At 39.9% G+C, this 19,283-nt stretch overlaps 1 protein-coding gene across 1 annotated transcript; it reads right to left on the bottom strand.

Moving 5' to 3' along the window:
* Nucleotides 1-4,346: 4,346 nt before the first annotated feature.
* manbal (mannosidase beta like) lies at nucleotides 4,347-17,998 on the bottom strand. The gene is made up of 3 exons (XM_041224562.1): nucleotides 17,863-17,998; nucleotides 9,652-9,907; nucleotides 4,347-4,915 (listed from the first exon to the last, which is right to left on the bottom strand). The coding sequence occupies exons 1-3, from the start codon at nucleotides 17,913-17,915 to the stop codon at nucleotides 4,811-4,813; spliced, it is 414 nt and encodes a 137-aa protein (XP_041080496.1). The 5' UTR covers nucleotides 17,916-17,998; the 3' UTR covers nucleotides 4,347-4,810.
* Between the last annotated feature and the right edge of the window lie 1,285 nt (nucleotides 17,999-19,283).

Here is a 19,283-nt window from a genome sequence, read left to right as displayed (position 1 = left end):
CTAGTACTACATTTTTGAAGAACAACCATCCTTCTTCTGTGGGTGTTTTCTCTATTTTACTCCAATCTACTTCTGTTAGTCTCTGTTTCATACCTTCATAGTTTGCTTTTCTAAAATTGTAAACCTTAGCTTTAGTCATTACTTTTGGGGATTTAAAAAACACTTCAAATGAGACCATGTTGTGGTCTGAGTTTGCCAGTGGTTCTCTGACCTCTGTTTTAGTTATTCTATCTTCGTTATTTGAAAAGACTAAATCAAGGCATGCCTCCCCTCTAGTCGGTGCCTTGACAAATTGTGTTAGGAAGCAGTCATTTGTCATTTCCACCATTTCTATTTCATCCTTCGCGCTACCCACCGGGTTTTCCCATTTTATTTGGGGGAAGTTGAAATCCCCCATTAGTATGGCTTCTCCTTTGCTACACGCATTTCTAATGTCATTGTATAACAGATTATTTTGCTCACCGTCTGAATCTGGCGGTCTATAGCATGCTCCTATTATTATGCCCTTTGAATTTTTGTCCGTTATTCTGACCCATATTGATTCGGTTTTATTTTCTTTGTCCAGGTTTAACACCTGGGCTTCAAGACTGTTTCTTATGTATAGCGCTACCCCTCCTCCTCTTCTGTCCTGCCTGTCTTTCCTATACAGTGTATACCCACAAATATTATATTCGTCCCCATCACTCTCAGACAACCACGTTTCTGTAACACCTATCACATCATAGTTACCTGTTAGTGCAGTAGCTTCAAGTTCTAGAATTTTGTTTCTGATACTTCTAGCATTTAGATAAATACATTTAATGGTTGTCTTACCTGAGTTGTTGTTCTTGTTTTGATGCGGTCTCCCTTCTGTTTTTTTGTTGATTTCTCCCCCCTTCCTTTCTAGTTTAAATGCTTCTGAACCTGCTCGAGGATCTTTTCTCCGAGTAGACTGGTTCCCTTGTTATTTAAGTGCAGTCCATCCCGTCTATACAGATAGTCCTCATTGTAGAATGTGGTCCAATGATCAAGATAGGTGAAGCCTTCCCGTGTGCACCACGTCTTCAGCCGTGAGTTTTGATTGATTATTTCCAGCTGTCCATATGGTCCTTTGCAAGGTGCCGGTAGTATACCAGAAAATACCACAGTTTTGTTTTTCTCTTTTAATTTCCTTCCTAGCTCTCTGAATTTGTTTTGCAGGGATTTTGGTCTGTCTCTTCCAATGTTGTTTGTACCGATGTGGACGACTACTACCGGGTCGTCTCCTGTTCGTTCTAGGAGCCTGTCCACGTTCTCAGTGATGTGCTTGACCGAGGCTCCTGGAAGGCAGCACACTGTTGTAGTAAGGGGGTCCAAACTGCGAATTGAACTTGCTGTGTTTCTCAATATGGAGTCCCCAACAATCATGACCTCCCTTATTTTTGCTGTCTGGCCACCACTGTCAATGGGGTCCTGGATGTTGTTCCTTTCATTTTCTTGTTGTTGGTTCTGCTCATCAAAATTCTGAAGTGACTCAAATCTGTTGGTTGTTTTGATTTCTGGTGGTTGTGTTTGAGGAAGTTTCTTTTTTTCCCTGCTTCTGCCTACCTGAACCCAGCTGTTCTGACCTTCTATCTCCCTGGTGGCTTTCAGTCTGTTAGGGGTGATGCAGACTTCCATGAATTGTGGGTGTGCCAGTTCCTCAAGATCCTGTTGCTGTCTCACTTCTTCCAGCTCCATTTCTAGCATACTTACTAGTTTATGCAAATCCTGGATTGTGCGGCACTTTACTGCACACTTGGTTTAGCTCTGCTGGGTTTTCTCGGATTTCCCACATCAAGCAGGTGTCACAGATTACTGGCTTGAAGACGATGTTGAGGGATTTTTTTTTGAAGTTTAGTTTCTTCTGCAGCTGTCAACCTGCTTTCAAACTGCTTCTAAACTGCTCTGTACTTTTCCACGCCTGTACTTCTCCCACTCGCTGTCGCTTCCATTTCTGTTGACCCAGAAATGTCTTTATCTAGACAATGTGGGGAAGCTATAAAAAAGGCTAACAAGATGCTCGGATACATTGTGAAAAGTGTTAAATTTAAATCAAGGGAAGTAATGTTAAAACTGTACAATGCACTAGTAAGACCTCATCTTGAATATTGTGTGCAGTTCTGGTCACCTCGCTATAAAAAAGATATTGCTGCTCTAAAAAGAGTGCAAAGAAGAGCAACCAGAATTATTCCGGGCTTAAAAGGCATGTCATATGCAGACAGGCTAAAAGAATTGAATCTGTTCAGTCTTGAACAAAGAAGACTACGTGGTGACCTAATTCAAGCATTCAAAATTATAAAAGGTATTGACAGTGTCGACCCAAGGGTATTTTCAGCCTGAAAAAAGAAACAAGGACCAGGGGTCACAAATGGAGATTAGACAAAGGGGCATTCAGAACAGAAAATAGGAGGCACTTTTTTACACAGAGAATTGTGAGGGTCTGGAATCAACTCCCCAGTAATGTTGTTGAAGCTGACACCCTGGGATCCTTCAAGAAGCTGCTTGATGAGATTTTGGGATCAATAAGCTACTAACAACCAAACGAGCAAGATGGGCCGAATGGCCTCCTCTCGTTTGTAAACTTTCTTATGTTCTTAACAAAAACTCCTAGGTCTTTTTCACAGATTCCTTCTCCAATTTCAGTATCTCCCATATGATATTTATAATGTACATTTTTATTTCCTGCGTGCAGTACCTTACACTTTTCTCTATTAAATGTCATTTGCCATGTGTCTGCCCACTTCTGAATCTTGTCTAGATCATTTTGAATGACCTTTGCTGCTGCAACAGTGTTTGCCACTCCTCCTACTTTTGTGTCGTCTGCAAATTTAACTTTTTTTATATATAAATTTAGTCGTCTCTAATTTTTGACCCCCAATTTACTTGTCCGGCACTATAGGTCTGGTGGCCTCGCTGTGGATCCAGTGCGAAAAATGATGGATTGGCAGGAGCACGTTTCAGAAGACTTGTGCTCCAGCCTCTGTTCCCTCAGTTTCATTATTTCTTACATGGTGCATGCAAATGATGCAGTGTGCCCAATTATCTGCATCCCCCCACCGACTCAGGGAACAGAGGCTGGAGCACAAGTCTTCTGAAACGTGCTCCTGCCAATCTGTCATTTTTCGCACTGTCGATCCACAGCTAGGCCACCAGACCTATAGTGCCGGACAAGTAAATTGGGGAGAAAACCGAGGTAAAAAATTAGAGACGACTAAACTTATATTTAAAAAAAGATACATCTGCAACAAAAAACACTGACAATACAAAACCAAAAAAAAAGGCTCCAACACCCCAGACCTGAATCTGCAATGCCTGCCCCATCAACTGTCACTTCCCATACACTTACTCATTATCTCTTGCGGTCATTGCCATTATTGGTCTTCTTCATCATCTTCATTGTTGGATATGTATTGCTTCATGCTCTTTCAGGTATTCGTGTATGTATGGGCTAAATGTCTCTCCATGTGTGCCCTGATCTACCTGTGCCTTACCTGCATGTTGTCTGTGTGTCTTCCCAAATCATCACAAGGGCAGACAAGTATGCTGCCTCTCCCATTCCCTGGCTGTCTTTCTTTCTGTAGTAATGCTTGTAAGGATAACCAAGAACACTTCAGTCTGTGTTGAGCACTTTCCTTGGCACATATGTGTCTCAGCATCTTTATTCTGATTACAAGCCAGCTTATAAGGAAATGAGCATTTCAATGTAAACTGGAGCAATCAAAAAAAGAAGCCAAGTCAGAAGCAACAGTATCATGAATTTTGGGCCTCAGCAGCTTTCCAATTGTGCCTATTTCCTTTATGCTTGACAAGATTGCCCCAATTGCTTCTCCTAACTTGGTCTAAATGGCTGTTGCGTTTTTCTAACGTGTTGTTTTACATTTACAATGTTTTTGTTATAGATATAAATCATTTCGGCTGATCAGCCCCAATTAAACATGTCTATGGCAGGCAGCTAGAACTGAAGAGAAACTCCTTATTGGTCAAAGACAGGAATTAAATCATTGTAGCGGAAAGGGGAGGAGACAATTTCACCCTCCAGGTAAAATGACCAAGCAAGTGCAACACTAACAAAGCATGGCTTGCAGACAGAGATTTCTTTAATTCACAGTGATGTCAATTCCAAGTCAGCAGACAGGTTCTAAAGTGTTCATGGAGTTGATATCATTTGCTGTTATCAGTTAATTCTTTTTTTAACATTTAAACAATGCACTACCTCCTATAATACTGCTCTAAAACAAACAACCCCCAATTATACCTGCTGCACACCTTCATGTGTGTGCATGTTTAACAGAGAATACCTGCTGTGCACCGTCATGTGTGTCGCTCTGATAGAAGTAAGTAAGACATTAGGCCAAGTTTTATTGTGCAAGAAATATCCCCTGTAGAATGGATTACTTCAAATCTTTTGCATACACTTGAAGAGGAGACAGTGAAATGTTCAGGGATGTCTAGATATTTATTAAGCAAGGGTGTAAAATACAACAAGTGGCCACCCATCCCCCTGGTTCATGTATTCATCAGCCCCAATACTTGTTGGAAGGTAGTGTATATACAGCAATGCAACATTCAGCTGCCATGCCAGCTAAAGCTTTGTAACTTATGTTCAATAAATCACTGCTAAAAAACTTCTGAACTTAAATGCAAATCAGATTTTGTGCATATTTACTTAAAACTGCAAAACAAAATCAAACTGAAATACTAGACGCACAGGTTTATATTTTTGAAAGTTACACTACAACGTAACCCTTTTTGAAGACAATTTTGAATCTCTATCAGGGCTAAATACTCCTGACAGGTGTCCACGGTCCCCTCATCTCTTTTTCTTGCTCTCTTTCTTTGATTTCTGTCTCGGCAGAGGGACAGGCCCCTTCGGTTTCTTCGTCTGATCCACACTGCGTTCAAAGGGTTCCGCATCCTGAAAGGAGGGGCGAGTTCAGTTAAGTCAACATTCAGTAAAATGATAGGGTTATTTACAAACACTGTCCTTTTCAAATAGCATGTTTATCCATCTTCATATATGAAATCCTAGCTTTCCTGCGCATTATTATCATGCATTGAACTGATCACTAGGCAAGTTAACACATTTCTATTATCAAGCATTGAACTGATCTAGGCAAGTTTCAACAGATTTCTCTTTGCAGGCTGCAAAAGCAACGTCATTATTTCTGCGAGGTCTGGATTTAAATCCACTATAGTCTTTGGCATGGAAAACGAAATACAACTTTTATAACTATATCTTGTAGTTGCACAATAAAAGATTTTAAAAAGTAGCTTTCACTGAATGTTCTTCACTATCAGCCTTTGCATCCAAACAGATGAATACAGTACCAAAAAAAAAAAAAACCTTTCATTGCCTGACCCAGTTACTCAGTATTGTTCTGTCACATGCCAGCTCGAAGTCTGTTTAAAAAAAAAAAAATCCTCTTAACATGGCTGGGCTTGTCCGGACAGGAACTCCCTACAACAAGCATGGCAAACCTGTTTCTTGAAAGTGACTAGTCTCTTCCAGTTCACTATGCAAGGTGTACTAATCACATAGACCCTGGGATGTGTCAGGGCATACTGGGCTAGATTCTCAAAAGCTACAGTATTTACCCAAATACAATTCTGAAACAAATTCCGTTTCTTCTAGTTCGGCAAGTTTGAAATGCTACAGAACACCTGCAAAGTGGACAAGAAACGCATTGCCTTAAGTTTGCTGTCCCGTGTTGTCCCTATGGCAGCATTGTATTTTTTTAAAACTTTTTTTTAAATGATCATTACCCCTGATGTTCTTCCAATTTGGAATACCCAATTGCTTTTCCGCTCACTGCAGCACATACCCCCCCATGGCTCAGGAGACCTGAAGGTTCAGTGGGTGTCCTCCGATCCCATGACCAAGCCAGCCAGGAAACCTGTGGTGTACGACTTACCCTGCGCTCCATGGGGCTGCGCTTCACCCAGGTGAAACACTTGGGGACCCGGCGTTGTATTTTTTAAACATGTTGCTGCATCACACATCATGGGTCATAAATCAACTGGGCAATACATTTCTCAATTCATTCTAAAAGCAACACAATTCAGTGTTTTAATCAACGTCAGAAGCAAACAGTCCAAGAGGTCTCAATCATAGACGCCTAACTTTGTTAAAGAAGGGGGCAAACTGAAGGACTAACTGCTGAGCGTGGAGAGTAGTGCTGTATTCGAAGGTTCACTTGCTAGCCAGGAATTCGGAGGTAGTTCTGAACCTTCGAAGGCTCGTCAAGCTGCATTCACACACACAAGTTGAATGCAAACTGTGCAAGCGACTCGACGTATCATGGAAAAAACATGATTACTGTTCCAATAACTAAGGATCCAATTTTGGCACAGTGATTTTTTGTACATTTCACAGGAGAGTTGCGGAAAAAACACAAGAATTCACGGAAAGACCACCAAATAATGCAGGTTTAACTACATCAACATACACAAGAGCTTTTAAACAGTACACCAAAACCAATAATATAAAGACTTCTGCTTTTGATTGCTGACAAGTTTAAATGTTACTTTAGGAGTACAAAACTTCGTTAAAAGGTCCTTTCACACCAACTTTTTTTTTCTTTAATTCTGTACGATGCAGGCTTTCACAGTGAAACAGACGGGGTCTGAAAAAAAAAAAAAAAAAACGGTGTTCCTAATGTGTGTGTGTGTGTGTGTTGTGTGTGTGTGTGTGTGTGTGTGTGTGTGTGTGTGTGTGTGTGTGTATATATATATATATATAAATACACACACACACACACACACACACAAAATCAGCATGTAAAATAATTGTTTTTATTCCTGTGTTCTAAATGAAACAGTACAGAAATATTCTTCAATAAGAACGAGACGTTTAAATTCGTTGTTGCTAAGTAGCCTACAGAGTACTGCCCCTTTAAAAATAAAAACCAAACAAACAATAATAAAAGTCAAATCTGATCTGTTCAAGTGCCGACTGGCAAGTCACCAGGATGCTCGTGTAGTTACCCAGCTGGGTAGCTGTAGCTACTGCATGATAGGCATTTCAACAATGCCTTGTGACCTTGCACTGTTTGTTAGGGCACAACACATCTTTGGAAAAGACCGCCAAATGAGGCCCTGTACAAGGGAGGCGATGGATACAGTGACAGGGTGGAAGTGGCCAAGCCCCTTCTCCTCTGTGTCACAGACCCAACACAGCAGGTCATCAGCACTGGGGACAGCCGGGGTGTCCTCATGTTGATTGGACCTCCTGCAAAAAGTCTGGGTGGACCGGGGGAAATCAAGGCCTTTCTGGAGGAACTGAGAAGCTGTCAAAAATGCAACGCTTTGGACTCCTCAGGCCACGGCACTTTCAGTGGCTCTTTTCACTAAGGCTGTGAGCTCTGCTTGTCCTCCTCCAGATCAAGTTCTTCTAGCTCCTCAGGAGTTAGAGGCAGCGAAAGACATTGATCATCCTGCAACAGCTGCTTGCACCACAGGAAGGGCAGGGGTGGGTTGCACCGGGCACATCTCATCCAGCGGCTCCAAAATCTGCTCCTGTGCTGAGATGGCTTCCCACATGCGATCCATCTGCGTCTTAATAGCCAGGGAACAGCGGCTTCTAGCCTTCCAATACCTCATGAGGTGGGGGTGGGAGGAGAGGAGGAGGAGGAGGAGACGAGGCCAACATAGAAGACCACGAGAGGCTTCTGCCTCGTTGCTGTCATTTGGCAACTGGAGCACGATCCGCTGGTGGCGGTGCCACACACTGTGGTGAGGGGACCATGTCCCTGCGAGAGGAGGGTCAAGAGAGCCGGTTCTGCAATGCGATTGTGTCTGCGTTCGACCAAACTCATGCTGAGCACTGCACAGGCCTGATAAAAGGAGTGATCCTGGAATGCCTGTTGAGCATGCTCAGTCCAAAAACCATACACATTGATCATGCTTATGCTCTTGCAGGTCGTGCAAGAATATAACACAGGTATTGTTGCAGCAAGACTGTATAGTAATGCACATGGCACAATGTACTACAGTGTACAGTGCAAAACTGTGCACAGGTGGTACTGACAGGGCCTAAGCAAACTGTGCATGACCAAAGCAGCAACACAGGAATGCAATGCAAGAACCTGAGGAGCACCTGTTTACAGCTCTCTTCCGCTGACAAGCCTTCACAAAGCTGTGCCGAAGCTGCCCCCTATTGTGGCATGAGCAGCCCTAGAGCGAACACAGAGCCAACCAGGAAAACTGGCTTGCAAGCGAGTCTGAGCAGCCTGACAGCTAACACAGTGCCCATCCAGGAGTGCTGGCTTGCAAGAAAGTCTGAGCCCAGACCGCTGTGACTGCTTGAGCAGTGAGCTGCAAGCACAACCCCTGGAATAAAACAGGCAGGCACACACATAGAGCAGCTTCAACCACAACTCATTTAAAAATGTAGCTTAAAAACACAATACGCTTGCAAAAACAAGACAAAAAACTCCATCTGGAGAGAAGGTAGAAAACAGAAAATAAATAATATTAATACTACTGTGTAACCGATCTGCGGGGTGCAGGAGCAAGCAAATCCGCTACTGCCGCTGGCCAGAACGCCGTGAAAAAAAAAAAAAAGACTAACAGTAAAAATCTAATTTAAACAATTTTTTGCTTCAGTGGTTTATCCCAAGGGGAAAAACAAGCAGAAAAAAAAAAAAAAAAAAAAAAAACGACAAGCTTATCTGATTGCTTCTGGTCAAAGATTGCAAATTTTCAATCTCTCGAATGCTGGGTCACTCTCTGGGTACCTGAAAAGGCTGAATAGAAAATGGTACCAAGCGCCATCCTGCAAGGTGCTTTTCTCCTGGGGGGACGTTCCACGGGGGGAGGGCACACCCCCCCCCCCTTCCCGCCCCTTCCCTCTATCTTGAAACACAACTATATTCATGTAAAACATTGAACCAGAGAAAGGGATGAAAGGCTCAGACTTTTGTACTTGAAAGGGAACTAAGTTCAACAGCCAAGTTCATAACGCTCAGCTCCAAGCTAGTACCACTGGAAGCACACCCTGTCACTTTTTACTCTAGATCTAACCCCAGACAATGCCAAACTGAAGAATAACGCCAGTTCAGTCAGGACTATGTGGTACTTTAGCCTCGCCAAAGGGGTCATAAGCAATGCTCAAATGCATGACAAACACAACTTCAGAAATCTGCCAAAAATACAAAATCTGCAGATACCAAAATGTTTGCTGATTCTTGTAGAGCTCATCAACATCAACCCAAAAATATCTTTGGGTGATTTTTTTGGAGCCCCTCCACACATGTGTTTCAACCTAAACTTGGTAGAAATACCAAAAATTCAAATTTCAGAGGGGATTAGTGACCAGTTGGGGGCCTTGAAAGCAGAAGTGTTTCACAGAACTTGGAAGAGTGGTCCCTAAGGGTCTTAAAGCAAAATTAACATTTCAGGACCCACATCCCCTACAGGGTAAAGGGTTGGGCTGAAGTTCGAATAACACTCGTCTGGTTAGGTCACTTTTCACTTTAGGTTGACCTTTGTCAGGTCACCGTTCAAAAAGGGAAATTAAAACAAAATAAATTTAGTATTTCTGAACTCCATGGGCTTGAAAACCCCCAGATCATTTTTCTAGCAAAATCTGAGATGGTTGGGCAATGGCTCTGGTTGAGTTGGTATGGAATAACCCAAATAAAAAGTGCTTACCGACTCCTGCAGCTTGGATGAAGGGATGATCACAGCCAGGATGCAAATAATCTGGAAGAGGGCACCCAGGAAGAGGCCATAGCGCAGGACACTCTCCAGGAAAGTGGGCTCAGGAATCTCAGGGGCAGATAGATCCAGCACACCAGCCATTCTGCTGCCTGCTCCGTGCTCTGTACTAAACACTTGTCTATCTGCTGCCTGAGGCTGACAGTGCTGCTGTACTCCAGACACGCTGCTCCAACCTTCCCACAAACACCTGCACATACAAACACAACCATTCAGCAGTCAGGGATCAGGCTGGCCCACTGTGCTAGAACCACCAGCAATCCACTGTTTGGCAGCTTCTTTCTGCCTGTGGTGTTGGCTGGACTGTAGCGGTGTAATATTCAACACAGTGGCAATGTCATTCATAAGTTCAGATTTTATGGAGATGTAGATTCAAATTAGGTTTGTAAATATAGTTTATATAATTTAAAACCACTGTACTCAAAAGGTGATGAAAATGTCATCCAACATAAAGGTCTGCAGCAACTACTTATACAAGAAAATCCAAGAAAGCTTACGGTCTTTTGCTAAAAATCAAAAACGTTCCCTCAGAAAACAAAATATGGTCCAATTTAGATTTGACCTAAGTGGAACTTTGAAATTACTATTTAAAAAAAAAAAAAATGCAGCTATGAAGTGGTTTTTATTCTGAAAAATGAACATGTTGGCGTGTTCCGGCATTAGCCTTGTATGCAACCGATTCAGTTAGTGGAAGAGACATCCTGCAGGCAGAGGAATGCACCAGTAACTTTTTCCAGTGTAGGAAAGTGTTCGTTTTGAACACTTCACCTTTACAGTCTCCTCCCTTTTCTATTTTGATGGCAGCAGCGAACATCGGAAATCGACAGCTTGAGACTAGTTTGCTAGATGAGATCTCAGTTGACTAACCACGCCTAACCCAACAACATGTTGACAAATAAAAAGCAGGCAGAGGAGATGCAGAGTTCAGAGGCAGCGCGTAAAGAGCATGTGTTTTGTTGGGGATTTACTTTCAAAACCCCAGATGCCAGACACATTTGATCAATTTGTATTCTACGTTAACCATTAGTAAAAACAGTAGGAATTTATCATTTAACCTATTACATCCCTAATTCCAATGTTTTTTTTACTGTCCCTCTTTTTATGATGTTATTGTATTTTATGTCTGTGTTAAGGTGCTTTCACTTGAGTTCAAAAGCAGCACTTCAGTACTAGTTTCCTGCCATAGACATATGCAACACCAGCTCCATTACCCCTCACACACACAAACACAAGAGCGACGTTTCAGCTCCATTACCCCTTTTACACACAAACGCAAGAGTGATGTTTCAGCTCCATTACCTCTCACACACACACACACACACACACACGTGATGTTACAGCTCCACTATCCCATTCACACACAATCAAGAGCGATGTTTCAGCTTCATTACCCCTGTGCTACTGACCCATCGCACAGAACTTGCAGTTTCCATTTAAAATACTCATTCACACAGCACCAAACTGCACAATCTATGCTGGTACAATACCATCACAACCCTTTCACACAGGCAAAGGGATCATGCGAGTACAACCTTCAAACCTGTCAGTCAGCAGATCATGTTCATGGCAATGGAAACAAACAATCGCAAAACGACATAGTTGTTCGAAGTAGAAAATTTGGCTGGATCGTGTTTGCTTTTAATTTTCAGTTATATTATACATTGTAACAACCTGTTAAGTGTTAAATTGCAGGAGCTTCAGGCACAATGTAGGTCGTGTATTGTATTGCAAAGGCATCGATACACTATTTAAAAGAAAGAGTCCAGCTCTTCAGGCAAAAGCAGAGTGAAAATACGGTGGATGCTGGTATTTGCTGTATTAAAGGATGCTCGTGTGAACGCTACACTTGGTAATGGAACGCCAACACAATGACGTATTTTGGAGCCAAACACTCCCAAGATAGTGAGTGGAAAAAACATGTTGACTTTCAATCCACGCCCACTACAGCACTTCAGTGCCGGCACAGCCTTTTACACAAACAGCTAAGACAGTTCAGTGCTGTCTCTGAACCACCTCGCGAGCATAAAATATGATGGTATAGGCAATTCACACAGACCAAAATGCTGCATCAGTGCGGGTTCTGAGCCATCACAACTTGTCTGTGTGAAATGGGTATAAGAGGCAAGACAATGGCTGCGTTCAGGGCACGCAGAATCTAGCCGATCTGCAACAGTCCGTCCTTGATGCCGGTCTTCGGTCCAGAGCAGCGACACAAAGTGCGTGCGAGAGAACAGACTAGGATGCAAACAAAGAAGTTCGGAAAAATCCAGAGAGGCATGTAAAAACAACTGTGGTTATATTTAAACCTGCTACTGCCACCTAGGTAGTGCAGGGTAACTATGGAAACATTCTGTTGACTATACAGATGAAAAAGACACGTTGTCTTTGCATTTAATACACTATTACAACTGTTTTCCAACCTCTATATTTCTCCTACTGTGTCAACGCAATACTTGAAAATACCTTTTTACAAGTTTTGGTTAATTTGTGTTCAAAAATGGCCATTTACACAGGAATGTTAATATTTATGATAAATATGTTAGATTGACGATAATTAAATATATAAATACCAGTGAGTGTTTGCAAGTTTCATTGAAAAATAAAAGAACAAACTAGTTTAAGCCACTTAAAAAAAGTCAAATAAATGACAAGTGGTGCAAATATTTCATGCATATTTACAGTATATATTATATAGTACACTTAATTTCATTATATGATACGTGTACTTATATAAGCTGATAATCATAAGTGAATTGCATTCAAAAATTAAATTTTTAAATGAAAATGTAAATCTTGTCAATTTCAAAGAAATGGTCACCCAAAGTATGGGGATTTCAGTCTGACGCCCAAGTCAGTTAAAAGTCTGAAATGTGTATAACACAGCGTTAGAACACTGGTCTAAGTATAAAAGTGTCTTTGTTAGATGTTCTCTGAGTTAACTAGCATGTTACCTAATTAACCTTTTATCACCAGTTAACAGGTGAGGGTCCATGATTACTATAAATATACGTATCATAGGCACAAGTTTGTCATTCCTGAATGTAGGGGAGCAGAAAATGGCAAAATACACAAATTAAAAAGACTAATTACTTTAAGAAATGAAGGTCAATCTAAGACAAATCACAAGAACTTTGCCAGTGTCTGTAACTGCTGTGGCCAAGACCAAACGATTTGAAGAAACTGGCACTCGAGGATCGAACAAGGTCAGGCAGGCCAAGGGTGACCTCAGAATCAGAGAAGAAGTTCATTCGAGTCACAAGTCTGCGAAACCGGCGATTAACTGCCCCTGAAATACAAGCTCACCTAAATGCTACTAGAAGTACAGATGTTTCAACATCAACTGGTCAGACGAGATTGCGTGAAGCTGGCCTAACTGGAACAATTGCTGCAAAGAAACCACTGTTAGAGTGCAGAATAAGAGGAAGAGACTTGCCTGGGCCAAAAAACACAGAAACTGGACGTTTGAGGAGTGGAAGTCGCTCTTATGGACTGATGATTCAAAACTTGAAATATTTGGGTCCAACTGCTGAGTATTTGTAAGATGCAGAGGTGGTGAGCGCATGAGTTCTGCATGTGTGGTTCCCACTGTCAAGCATGGAGGAGGCAGTGTCATGGTCTGGGGTTGCTTTGCTGGTAGAGATGGTGATCTTTACCAGTCCATGGCAAGCTCAACCAGAATGGCTTAGCATACTTCAGAGGCATGCCATTCCATCAGAATTACGGCTAGTTGGGCAGTCATTCTTTCTTCAGCAAGATAATGACCCCAAACACACCTCAAAGTTGTGCAAGAACTATCTGGCGAAGGAAAGTGAAGGACAACAATCTAATGACCTGGCCTGCCCAGTCTCCAGACCTCAATGCCATAGAACTTGTATGGGACAAACTGGACAGAAGAGTCAAAGCAAAGCTACCCACAAGTGCCCTTGGGATTCAAGGAAACACATGTACATGGATTAGGGAGTGGTTAACATGTAGAAAACAGAAAGTACTGATTAGAGGAAAAACCTCAGAATGGAGTGTGGTAACCAGCGGTGTACCACAGGGATCAGTATTAGGTCCTCTGCTATTCCTAATCTACATTAATGATTTAGATTCTGGTATAGTAAGCAAACTTGTTAAATTTGCAGACGACACAAAAGTAGGAGGAGTGGCAAACACTGTTGCAGCAGCAAAGGTCATTCAAAATGATCTAGACAAGATTCAGAACTGGGCAGACACATGGCAAATGACATTTAATAGAGAAAAGTGTAAGGTACTGCACGCAGGAAATAAAAATGTACATTATAAATATCATATGGGAGATATTGAAATTGGAGAAGGAATCTATGAAAAAGACCTAGGAGTTTTTGTTGACTCAGAAATGTCTTCATCTAGACAATGTGGGGAAGCTATAAAAAAGGCTAACAAGATGCTCGGATACATTGTGAAAAGTGTTGAATTTAAATCAAGGGAAGTAATGTTAAAACTGTACAATGCACTAGTAAGACCTCATCTTGAATATTGTGTTCAGTTCTGGTCACCTCGCTATAAAAAAGATATTGCTGCTCTAGAAAGAGTGCAAAGAAGAGCGACCAGAATTATTCCAGGCTTAAAAGGCATGTCATATGCAGACAGGCTAAAAGAATTGAATCTGTTCAGTCTTGAACAAAGAAGACTACGTGGCGACCTAATTCAAGCATTCAAAATTCTAAAAGGTATTGACAGTGTCGACCCAAGGGACTTTTTCAGCCTGAAAAAAGAAACAAGGACCAGGGGTCACAAATGGAGTTTAGAAAAAGGGGCATTCAGAAGAGAAAATAGGAGACACTTTTTTACACAGAGAAGTGTGAGGGTCTGGAATCAACTCCCCAGTAATGTTGTTGAAGCTGACACCCTGGGATCCTTCAAGAAGCTGCTTGATGAGATTTTGGGATCAATAAGCTACTAACAACCAAACGAGCAAGATGGGCCGAATGGCCTCCTCTCGTTTGTAAACTTTCTTATGTTCTTATGTTCTATCTCTGGGAATTGCTGCACAAGAGCTGGGAAGACATGTTGGGTGATTTCCTGCTGAAACTTGTTAACCAAATGCCTTGTGTTTGTGAGGCTGTTATTAAGGCAAAGGGTGGCTATTGTGAGGAATCCAAGATTTAGAGACAATTTTTAATTTTCTTGAACATTGCTTTGATACTCCTTATGTTTTGTTTTGTATATTGTAACATGTGTTTTCATTTTCAAGTACTTACAGAAACATATACGACGTAAAACATTGTCAATTATGAAAAAAACCTAGTTTCCAGCAAGTGTACTCAAACTTTTGACTGGTATTTTAAGTCTTATTTTTGCATAAAATACAAACACCACAAGTGTAGAAAGTGACTCAAGAGCTATGTGTAAAAAAACAAATGAAGAGAGAAGGTAAACTGGGCATGTAGAAAGTGCCTGGCCAAGGGAAACTGGGTGCGTAGAAAGCGTCTCGAGAGGAATGTGTAAAAAATAAATGAAGGGGGAAGATAAGGTAAACTGGTGGCATGCTGGCCTGAAAAGCATCCAAGATGCGGCTGCAAGGCAGGTCTACACAGGCAGTGCATCCACACGAACAGTGTATAACCTTACATCAAGAGCACCTCACCTTCAAAGCACAATACCCACGGGCCCCTTTCTTTGGTCATTTATTTTATTATTTTTTAAATGTATTTAGAATCCAAAGGAAAATAATGTCACCACTTTTCACTAACTCTTCAACAAAGTGTTTGTTCTGTATGTACAAATGCTTTTGGATCGTGTGTATATTAAACTGGTCTGACTGTGGCAGTTGTATGTCTGACGTGCAATACAAATGCACTGTGGTTTATTCTTTTTTTTCCGCTATGTACCGTACAATGCTTGCAATACTTTTGTATAAAAAGCGCTATATAAATACAATAAATAAATAAAAGTAAATGTAAACATGGAACATTATGTTTGTCTAGCTGTTCATCATTGTGATGCAGAGCACTCTCCATTGCCTGACAAAATTTCTATTTCACGTTTTTGTTTTTTTCTAAGCCGCGTTGTTTGTACAGGTCACAACGGTTAGTAAACTACAGTTGTGCAGACACACTGCAGACCAAACAACTAATATCATTATTAAACTCCAGCCATTGGTAAATTTTCAGCCAGCTTTGCTGAAAATCTATCTAACTTTCCTTTCACTGATATGTTTTATCTGTTCTGTTGTATCACCAAGGCTGTATTTTTTTCTAGGTGAAAATAAATCAGAACCAATGCCGTGTAATAATAATCATAATAATAATAATCATAATAATAATAATAATATCAAATTCTCTGTGAAAATCTCAATTTGAGAGAATACTATTTTTACCATTTAAAAATGCACTGATTTGTTCGCTTCACCAGACATGTTATATTAAGTCCAGTTGAACTTGCTTACCCTAAATTACGAAATGCACGGCACGAGGGTTTTAAAGTTTTCATTACAGGACACAGATCAGCGCTATATTGAGCTCTTGTTAACAGGCTGACCGTGATACCCTGAATATTTATTTTTTTGTGCCAAATTACCCTTTGCATTTTTTCATTATGAAAGTTTGGTGTTTTTAAAATTGGATATTTTTATACCAATTAAACTTTTTACAACTGAAAAGTGACCTATATTTTATTTTTGGAACAATTAGTGTATGAATCACTAAGAAAACACTGATTTGGGTTTGTCCGACTTCAAATTTCAACATAATAGACTCTCTGTATTCATACTTTGTTGTTTTATGAAGGAGTATGAAATGGCCTAAAATGGTAAATGAGAGCAGTTTGCAAAGGAAACCTTAAACTGGATTAAGAAAATGGGCTATTCAATAGTGTTGATTAAAGAATAAATGCCTATGGTATGAGACACACACCCTATGAAGGACCCATTCTGCTTGTTCTTTGACTATTATTAATACAGGTTTCCCTGTACTGTGATGTTTTCAAGATTTAAACAAAAGAAAATAATAAACCTGTATTTTATTTATAATCAACTGCACTATTATTTACTCAGCATTAGAACGATCGTTTCTTGATCTGTTCGTATTAAACAAACATAAATTGACATTTCTCTGAACACATACGTAGACTGGCAAATGGTATGGCTTTACCTCATTTGCTATTTGATACCGGACTAATCAGGACAATCAACTCTAATTTAATGGCTAGTTTCACAGACCCACATTAGCACTAATCTTAGTTTACTTTACCTAAATTAATATTGGGTAATCGAGGACTAGTACTAATCCTGTTTTTAGTCGTTCTAGTGTCAACACTGTATCATAAATTAACACGTTTTAATAAGTCTGGGTCAATGTTAAGCTTTTAAACGGCATCAATTCACAAAGTACTGAACTGCGAGGGACTCGGCTTGCCATGTATGAGTGACTGCTATTCTGTTTTGATGTTTATCATTCGGATACAAATTTCACACATATGTTTATCATGTTTTTTAAAAGTGTAACATATATTATATATATTATATATATATAATATATATGATATACATATGTATATATATGTACATGTATATATATGTATATATGTATGTGTTGGCACTATATATATATATATATATATATATATATATAATATATATATATATATATATATATATATATATATATATATATATATATATATATATATATATATATATATATACATATATATATACCATATATATATATACATATATATATATATATATATATATATATATATATATATATATATACATATATATATACATATAATATATATATATATATATATATATATATATATATATATATATATATATACACACACATACATACATACACACATACATACACATATATTATATATATATATATATTATATATATATATATATATGTGTGTATGTGTATGTGTGTTTCCACTAAACCTGACTGTTTTCCAATGAGATTAAATACTGAAAGTGAATTTAGATTTAGATTTTGGGCACCGGGAACGACCCTCTCCTATTATTCCCTGCATTGCGAGATTCACGGTCCACCACAATCCGCGGACTGTGAACCATCCACAGTCCTAAACTACATAGTGCAAAGAGGACGGCAAAACAGCACACAATAAAACAAGGCATGCAACAGCTTTTAAATGTTATCTGTATGCTTACCTGTTTTCACTCTCCGTGTTGCTTGACGCGTTGATACAACCGGAACTTATCATCCCCTAAACATCCTTACAACCACCAAGACAACAGAAGTTCAGTGCCGTCCATTCCGCGTGCTGCCACCTGCTGTAAGGACGGAGCCTGGAGGTCTTCCTCTCTAAAAAGAAATCTGAGTGTTTGGCGCAATCAGCCACAATGCTTGCGTTTCAATATTCTTCAGATGTTTTATGGCTAAAGAAACAAATAACTTTATAGAGTAATTCCAAACTTTCCAGACTTTTTAAACGTAGTGTTTCAGTGCTGTACAGACGTTCTATTTTAAAAAAAAAACGAACAAACAAAAAAGTGATAGTAAGAGCTGGCAACGCCAAAAAAGACGGGAAATTGTCAAATAAGAGCGCCACTATGCTCTTACATCACCCATGTTCTGACAAGGCTTTCCAGCACACACTACTAAACTTATATAGTGGGTGGGTTCACTTCAGACAACACAGGCAGTCCTCACCACTGGGCAGGTCAGTGGGTTGCTGAGGATTGAAAACTTCTCTGAAACAGCCTAATATGCCTTCGATCAGTGTTACTCTTTTTTAACTTAATTTCTTTATTGAACACTCAATTAAACTAACAATTGGCCTAATGAAAGCTGTTGAATGAATTGAAAGAGATGGAGATTCCAAGTTACATATTAAATTTAATAGAACTTGAAATCTCCAACTTCTTATAAGCTTAAGAATAGTTTTAAAAAGATTAACTAAATTGTTAGTTCAATCGAGTGTTCATTTAAGTAACAGAGCTCAGTTGAAACAAAACCCAGCAGATCAAGGGATCCCCATGACCAGGGTTGTGAACCACTGCTTTAGAAGTGAAGAAAGAGCACTGTTCTTTGTGACTAAAACCAATGACATGTGAATTGTAAAAGATAATCAGAACAATTAGAATATGAACACATGTGAAGTGAGACCATGTATTTCTTGTGTACTTTTCTTTTTCAAGTATACAAACATTTCTAACAGTAACCTTTGCTTTCAACCCTTTCAGCTATTTTTATTTATGGTCATGTTTGTATTGAAAATTACACACAGTTGTGTAATGTTGTTCATAATGGACAGTATACTATTTCACAGGAATACTTACAAAAATTAAGAGATTTAACAAATGTCACATAGTCAACAGTCATAACCACAGTTGTTTTGGTTTTAATCACAAAGGACAGTGACTCTTCAAAACTTCTAAATGATATATACTGTATAAGGCTGTTTCAGATAACTTTTGAATCCTCAGCAACCCACTGACCTGCCCAGTGGTGGGGACTACCTGTGTTGTCTGAAGTGAACCCAGCTACTGTATCAGTTTGTGAAGTAAGAATGCAGTAGTGGACTTACTTGACAATTTCCCCTCTTTTTCAGCTTTGTCAGCTCTTACAG

This window comes from Polyodon spathula, chromosome 23 (genome assembly GCF_017654505.1).
Source record: "Polyodon spathula isolate WHYD16114869_AA chromosome 23, ASM1765450v1, whole genome shotgun sequence".
NCBI lineage: Eukaryota > Metazoa > Chordata > Actinopteri > Acipenseriformes > Polyodontidae > Polyodon > Polyodon spathula.
This window is presented reverse-complemented; position numbering and strand designations above follow the sequence as displayed.